The following is an 8328-nucleotide window of genomic DNA, read 5'->3' on the forward strand; positions in this document are numbered from 1 at the left end:
GAAGTGGAAGTGAAAAAATATAGTAGCGAACATAGTCTCCCAATTAAAGGCGCAGGCATATTATGATTTGGTATCCAAGAGAAGAGAAAGAAGATGAAGAGCCAAAGCTATCGACCCACTAGGGACAACTGAAATTATCTTTATGAACTCTATTTCATTCAATTGAGCGAAAACTAGTTTGAAGTTTCCCCCAACCAATTATGTAGATTTTCATTTTTGAATCCATCATCATCATTATTCGAGATCGGCATCCATAATCTAAACAATGATTTATTTCGCTAGAAAGCTGAAAAATCCACAGATAACATTTCACTACTCTACTACAGAGCACAAGAAAACGAACTTATTGCAATGATTCCTCTCACCTAATTTTATGCTGGATTATAATCTGCTCATCTTAATAGGTCCCATCTCTTTGGCCTTTGCCCTCAACAAGTGCTTTTGTATCTTCCCCGTCGCTGTCTTCGGCAAAGGCCCAAACACCACCGACTTAGGAACCCAATAAGCCGGCATCTTTGATCGGCAAAACTTCATGATATCTTCGGCAAGTTCCTGTTCTTTAGATCCATCCACCCCTGGTTTCAATGTCACAAAGGCACATGGTGACTCCCCCCACTTCTCGTCTGGTCTTGCCACTACCGAAGTCTCTAACACAGCCGGGTGTCGGTATAGAGTGCTTTCTATCTCCAAAGTACTGATGTTTTCACCCCCAGAGATAATTATGTCCTTGGACCTGTCTTTGACCTCTATATACCCATCTGGATGCTTCACACCAAGGTCTCCAGAATGAAACCACCCATTTGCAAAGGTCTCCTTGTTTGCTTTCGGATTCTTTAAATATCCCTTCATCACTAGATTCCCACGCATTACGATCTCCCCAATGGTGGTACCATCAGCGGGGACAGGTTTTGTGGTCTGGGTGTCGATTACATCGAGACCCTCCAATCCAATGTAGCGGACACCCTGTCGAGAATTTAGGCGGGCTTGAGTATCAGGGGGTAATATGTCCCATTCGGGCTTCCATGCACACACGGTGGAGGGACCATAGGTCTCAGAGAGGCCGTAAGTGTGGGTCATGTGGAACCCGCGTTGAGACATGGCTTCCAGAAGAGAAGGAGGTGGTGCTGCTCCAGCAGTATTCACATTGACAATTCGGGGAAGAGGTTGGATAATTTGCTCTGGTGGGGCATTGACTATACTGTTGAGGACCACTGGTGCAGCACAGAAGTGGGTCACTCCTAGGTTGGCTATGGCTGAGTAAACAGCCTTGGGTGTTACCTGCAAACATGCAAATATTTCCCGAGAAAGAGAATTATCTTATGTAACATAAACCAAATAGTTATTAAACACATTTGATAGATCAAGAAAATGACATATAGATAAATGGTGGGTTGGGACTGTTAAACTCCAATGATCCCCAAAAATCAGATTCGAAAGTGTCCAACTAACACAAACTAGACCCTTTAGCCTTCAAAAAACATGCATGTAATATGATTCAATCAAACATAGATATCAATCCACATTCAATTTCGCAAAAACTAAACCCCAAGGTGAAGTGATGATATCTTCGCACATCATCTCTTCACCTTATAGCCCAAATACTAGCCTTGACCACATGAATCCTATTTCTTCATTCCACTCTTTTTATCTTCAACTATATATTCAGACAAAGCATGTATCTTCCAATGGTTTCTTAGACTCTTTGAACACATAAAAAAAAAATTCTTGGCCTTTTAGAGCCAAAATTTTGCACCAAATTCTTCTTTCTATGGAAGCGGATTTTCTTCTTTCTCTATTTTAGTTGATAAGAGAAGTGTTCCTCTTGAGTTGAGATCAATTTTATTGACGATGTTAGCTGTAATTATACTCAAGTATATTTCTTCAGTTTTGAGTGGAAGGGTGGCGGCCTATGCTTCAAGTTCATGTTGATAATAAATTTGGCTATTTCTACTTAAAGTGTAAATCGAGCTTACACAGAAAGAATAAAAAACAGAGGTTACTGGCATAATGGCATGAGAAAGACTTCTTCCATAAATGCAGAAAATGAAATTTCTTTGGATCCATTAAAATACATACCTGACGAAGACATATGCTTGTTCCACATAGAGCTGCAAGTGACCAAGTGTAACACCAACCATTGCAGTGGAACATGGGAAGAGTCCAGAGGTATACAGCCCCTTCAGTCAACCCCCATATAAAAGCACAACTCAGAGACATGAGATATGCCCCTCGATGGCTCAAAACCACCCCCTTTGGGCTAGAGGTTGTCCCAGAAGTATAACCCAAAGCAATACTCTGCCACTCATCCATAGGTGGTTTCCAAGCAAATTCAGGGTCACCAGTTTCCAAAAACTTATCATACTCAATTGCCCCTTTTTCTAGAGCATATTTGAGTGATTTCGGGTCACAATGTTGATCACCTATGACAATCAAAAGTGGAGGTTTAAAATTTCTATTGTTTTTGTCTTCCATGATCTTCAAAGCTTCCTCTGCTAAGGAGAAGAATTCTTGGTCCACCATTACAACTGCAGCCGATGAGTGCTCTAGGAGGAAAGCAGTAGTAGGTGCATTTAGGCGAACGTTAACAGTGTTCAATACAGCTCCAGCCATTGGAACTCCAAAGTGAGCTTCATAAAGGGCCGGAATATTTGGCGCAATTATGGCTACCTGCCAGAATATAACAGGAAAGGAAGATTTCATCACCAATTATCTCTGATTGAATTAAGAAAAGCACAAAACTAAAGGCAATTAATTGAACTTCTTGTGTGAAGCATTAATCTCGACATTTTATATGTTGATCTCAACACTTCAAAGACCTTGACAATTCAAAATTTTCGAACTCAACGATGGATAGATATTTTTGAAAAACCAAATGTCTATATTACAATGGTGTAATGTTTGATCCGAGTATCCATTTCACCGTTATAACATGTGTATTTTGGGATATTGTGAGAATATTTATTCACTGTCAAACTCAAAATTTTTGAATCGAGGTCTATGTTTTAAGTGTTGAGATCGATACTTCAAACATCGAGATCGAACTGCAAGAGTTGATCTCAATGATTCAAAATTTTCTAGCTCTACATGGAAATATCTTTCAAAAATACCCAAAAGGCATACATATATTATAATCGCAAAATGGACATTTGGATAAAATGTTATAATTAGATCTTCAAAATTATGAGTATGATGTCATTATCCATTTGTAATTTGTTATCATAAATAGTCGGAATAGATAAAAAAATTACGTCTAAATCTTTAAAATTATGAATATATAATTCTCTATTTATTATTCACTATTACAAATCGTTGAAATGGATAGTAATCACTATTGAAAAAATTGGGCAAGTTAAAAGAGGTGAGGAAAGGGTAATTTAGTAAAACTAAAATTAGTTAGTGTAGCAAATGGATTGATTCCCAATATTGGTTTGACGAATGATTTTCTAATGCCCCCCTCTAACCTACGACCCCATCATAGAATCGTAGATCATTTGCCTTAGGATACGCAACCCATAAACCTTTTCTATTGTATCCGGAGGCAAATGATCTGATGGGGGCATATGTCAGAGGGGGGCGTCTGATTATCACAACTCCATTAGTTTTATAGTCCTGATAAAATGACTCACCGGGTGGCAATACTCAATCGACTTACTGATGTGACAAGTTTGGGAATCGTAGATCTGTACACCTCAGTATAAACAGTTGCACTTCCTCATATAAAAGAAATATCTCGAGGGAGCCTTGTATCTCGAGGCATACACATCTACGATTTCCAAACTTGTCCACGTCAATGAGTTGATTGAGTATGACACCTAGCAAGTCATTTTACTAGGACTCTTAATTTTAAGGCGCTTGTAACATGTGCCCTAAGGGCACACGTTAAAATACATTACGTACACATCAAAAAGGTTTTTTTTAGTACCTAAAATGCCCTCAAATCATCTTTTCGGGTAAAAAATACCCTAAATGCTTATTTCCAAGGTGTACGTACATCTTAACACGTTAACAAACCCTATTTTTAAAGTGGCCCTTCTTCTTGAGACTAATGTTAAATCTAGTACGTGGATGAGCAGTTGTGTTTCCCGAAGAGTATAGATGTACGGTTCTTATGCCACGCCATCCGTGTCCCTGACACGTCATCCACGTACTATTTACCGCGTCAATTTATGACGTCTCTTCTGATTATCTTTTCTTGTGGAAATTTTAGCCAAAAAGATGACGCCCAATTATATCTCTCTAACTAATTTAAAACAGAAGGTTTGACTCAATCAAGATGAGATTACTCGTCCGAGAGAGACCAGGAGATTCGCTTTCAGATTTCTAAATCAAGATCATTTGACCAGATTCAAAGCTCAAATCCTCAATTAAAAACAAATAATCGATCAACATAGAATTCCGCAACAAAATCACCGTAATTAACCTCGTAAATAAAATTACCAAAACAGAACCAAAAACATAGAAAATTAATCTGAGATTTCAAATCAAACTTACAGTGCTTCCTACACCAATCGAGTGGTTCGAAAGTGCAGAAGCGAAGCGACGACATCGCTGGTAAGTCTGGATCCAGGTATAGTGTAGAGATCCATGAACGATCGATTTCCTCTGTGGATGAACCAAAGCGGCTCTCTCCAGAAACCATAGCGGTGTTAGAGCTGTGTAGTTTGCCTCGTTCTTCGGCAAATCGTCTATATCTCCTGCAACCGCCATTAATGACCTGCAACTCTCTCTCCCTCTCCCTCTCTCTCTCTCTCTCTCTCTCTCTATCTTTGAATACGGCCTTCTCAGATCAGACTGTTATTTATAGAAGGGACTGAGCCAAAGCTTTTGTCTCTGTCGGCCTAAGTGACGTAAGTTACAAATAGGATGGGACACTTGGATCAAGAAAGAGATATCAAATAAGGAAATCCTAGGTTCTAACTACGTTTGATGGAGTGTGTCCAACTTAAGGCTTAGATGGAAAGATATCCCTGGGTCAAGGTTGAGGTTCTCCATCAATCGACGGTTTTAGGGCTTACGATAAGACGAACAACATAGATTTTCTAGAGATTAGTGTGACTCAGCAGCGAGGATTTACCTCGAAAACTTCGTAACGTAAACGTCTCTGTACAGAGATTGACACTACACACTGCCACGTGGAATTTCTTATTTTGGACACACTCGCCTAAAGCCAAAATAAAAGCTGTCATAAGGAAAGAGAGCTGCTATTTCCACACCAACTTTTGCTAACTCTAACAAAAAAAATGCGGGCTAATTCTTTTAGAATAATAAATTACTGACGCCCCCACTGACATACGCCCTCATTACACAAAACTTTAAATTATTTGTCTCGAGATTCGTATAATCATAAATCTTTTTTCTTGTGTATCCCAAGACAAATAATCTACGATTATGTGATATGGGTATATGTCAAAGGCGGCGTCAGATTGTGACGCTCATTCTTAATGATTTACATGTGAAGTAGGTGACATTGGCAAAGTCAATAAAATACAGAAAAGTTGGGGTGCCAATAGCAATTTTTGAGAGGTACTTCCAAGAAATATTTCCAAAAAACTTACTTCACTTTTGTAAAAATTCCAATTTTGGTATATTATTCATTTCAATGCCCAAAACATGTTTTTCAAGCGAGTTCGATGGAAACTGTTATGTGTCTAAAAATTATCCTTTTGTATCAAGATTTGATATAACTTACTATATTTTATTGTAAATATTTTAGAATTTCAATTAGTTAAGGAGTCTTATGTAATATATATGTAACATGTGATTGTATGGGTATGTAACATGTAAGAGTAGTTACGGATTGTGTAAGAATTACAGTTATAGGATAGTTCCTTAAATGAATAGGATAGTAGGTAGTTAAGGTAGTGTTTCTCTGTATTTAAATTTATTGTGAGATTAATAAAAATGGATAGAAAAAAGATATTTAGTTCTTAATTGGATTGAAGATACACCATCTTGAACTGATGATTTAGGAGGTCCGATTTCCTTCGAACGAAATCAATCTCTATCTTTTTATTCATCTTTTATTATTTTTGTGATCTGATCTAAGTAGGTACGTAATATAAAAGTAAAGATTTCACTAGTAAAAAAGTGACATTCTCCTCTAATAAAAACACATTTTGGAATTTAAAATGAACAGTGTACAAACTTGTAATTTCATCATATTTAGCATACGAATCGGTAATTTGCCCTAACTTTCAAGTCACACATATGAACGTTTCTAATAGTATTTGAGTGCTACTATTGACACCCAACTTTTACTTATTACACTCCCAATCACCCTTTTGAATATCTGTTCCTACTAATATTTGTGGCACCCCAACTTTTACTTATTTAACCCCTATTAAAATAAGAAAAATAGAATAAATAAGAGTTGGGGTGCCAATAGAAACTCTCTCTTTCTTTCTTTTTCTCCTCTACAAGATTTAGGATTTTATATGGGCCTAATCCTAATTGTAAACAATTACTGAAGTTGTTTAATGCTTTGTAATGTTTGAATGATACGTTTTTATCTATAATTAGGGTATGGTAAATAATTTATGAAATTGGGATGTAATGAGTAAAAGTTGGGGTGCCTAGAGCAACTCTCTTAGAAAAGAGTATGGATTCCGAGTGGTGTACCATTCCTAGCACAACATATAATGCTTATGTGACACGTTTTAATTGAAGATTTAAGATTGCATGCCATGTAGAAAATGACTTGGTTAGTAGAGTAGTTGTGTGTTAAACTCCCACCAAAATGTGCCACATAGGCACAGAGGTGGAGCCTATTTATTTTCAATATGTGGTCCTCTCTCCTCTTCTCAATTTTTTGGTTTGATTAAAACACTCCTCCACATTTTGGTAAATATTTTAGATATTTATTTTCAAACCATCGATATGTCCCCTTTGACCATTTTTTTTTCTTTTTCTAACTAAGAAAAACTAATTTAAATACCTTCATTTCTAAATTGGAATAAAACAATCCTTAATCTTTCTTCCTGAAATCATTCATTTTGAAGCGCTTCAACATTTATAGTTAATCGATTTTAATCTATTTAACCCATTTTCATCCTCACATTAATCCCTTGTTGAAAATCCTAGAATTTTCAATTAAAAAAATTAAATCATCTTCTATTTAAAAAATCTTATCTTGTTCTTGAAGTTTACAAATTAAAGTAGATTGATTTTTTGGTTGAAGACTACATCTAAAATTTTCCTCAAGATGTTGAAGATGATTGGTTTTGAATAGAGAAATTCAAGGACTTTTTTATTTCAAGTTAAAGATAAGGGTATTCAAGTCATTTTATATTAATCTATCAAAGAAGACCGAGGCCAAAGAGGCATATAGCCCTTTTGATAAATCTTCAATGTATCCTATATTTTTTTAATGGTACCACCCTAACTTTTAACCTTATCTTATATATCAATTATTTAAGTTACTTTTCTTTCCTAATTGGTAAGTATTTATTACTATAAAATATTTACTTCGCTACCTGCTTTATAAACAGTAAAGATAGAAAGAAATTTCGTTTCTTATTGATATCTATTAATTACTAAAAAGTAGTGTGTTGCCAATCATACAAACTACCAAAGATGGAAACATCATACAAACTACCAAAGATGGAAACATTTTTCTTTCTTTAATGTTTAGTCTGGTAACTATTTAATGTTATAAAATATTATTGTCAATTTTATAAGTTATAAAAATAGAAAAAAAAAAAATTAAGAGTTTAATGCCCCTAGGTCGTGAGTTCGATATCCATTATAAGTATTAATTCCTCAAGGACGTATCCTCACTTACTTGGTGCATGGGATGTGCAGACATTGCACGTGCCTCAAGACTAATCCTTGGACAAGATCATGGTCTATGAACTAGGCAAAGCCTAAATATAGGCTTGATCCGCGCTGTCTATAAGGATACCCAGTTTATATATATATAAGGTATGCTTAGATATTCAAAAAAAAAAATTATAATTTTTATGCAGTAAGTGATTTGGGATTATGTTCAATTTTTATTTCAATGCAATTCTGAGTTTGATTCGGGTTTGCAAATTCAAGATCGAAGCTGAACAAAATCAATTTGATTTATGTTCGACTCGAGTAAGAATTGGATTCGATTCGATTTTGGTATGAATGGTTTTAAGTTTCAAGTTTTTTTATACTCCCCTTATGATACAAGACCTTGTAATAAAATTTTAAGAACTTTGGATATAAAAAAAATTACTAATAGATTTTTATTCTAATGCAATTTGCAATTATCCATTATCAAAACCTTGGATCAAGCCCAATTATTTATTATAATTTTTTTTTTTTTATTTAATTATTAGCAGGGAGGGGGAGGTGGACAAA

The 8328-nt window shown here is 35.7% G+C and overlaps 1 protein-coding gene across 1 annotated transcript; it reads right to left on the reverse strand.

Annotated features, from left to right (window-relative positions):
* Nucleotides 1-254: 254 nt before the first annotated feature.
* Nucleotides 255-4774, reverse strand: LOC147383519 (acetate--CoA ligase CCL3-like). Its single transcript, XM_086427556.1, has 3 exons — nucleotides 4492-4774; nucleotides 2077-2667; nucleotides 255-1278 (listed from the first exon to the last, which is right to left on the reverse strand). Exons 1-3 carry the CDS (start codon nucleotides 4705-4707, stop codon nucleotides 382-384), a joined length of 1704 nt encoding a protein of 567 aa, XP_086283682.1. The 5' UTR covers nucleotides 4708-4774; the 3' UTR covers nucleotides 255-381.
* Between the last annotated feature and the right edge of the window lie 3554 nt (nucleotides 4775-8328).

Source organism: Akebia trifoliata, chromosome 16 (assembly GCF_017979445.1).
Source record: "Akebia trifoliata isolate Shusen 1 chromosome 16, ASM1797944v1, whole genome shotgun sequence".
Taxonomy (NCBI): domain Eukaryota; kingdom Viridiplantae; phylum Streptophyta; class Magnoliopsida; order Ranunculales; family Lardizabalaceae; genus Akebia; species Akebia trifoliata.

What these genes read in the sequence shown, in the direction of transcription:
- LOC147383519 (XM_086427556.1), bottom strand. Translation starts at nt 4,707, where the DNA reads ATGGCGGTTGCAGGAGATATAGACGATTTGCCGAAGAACGAGGCAAAC. An exon ending in CGATTGGTGTAGGAAGCACT is followed by an intron (nt 2,668 to 4,491) that starts GTAAGTTTGATT and finishes ATATTCTGGCAG; the next exon opens with GTAGCCATAATTGCGCCAAA. An exon ending in CAAGCATATGTCTTCGTCAG is followed by an intron (nt 1,279 to 2,076) that starts GTATGTATTTTA and finishes GCATGTTTGCAG; the next exon opens with GTAACACCCAAGGCTGTTTA.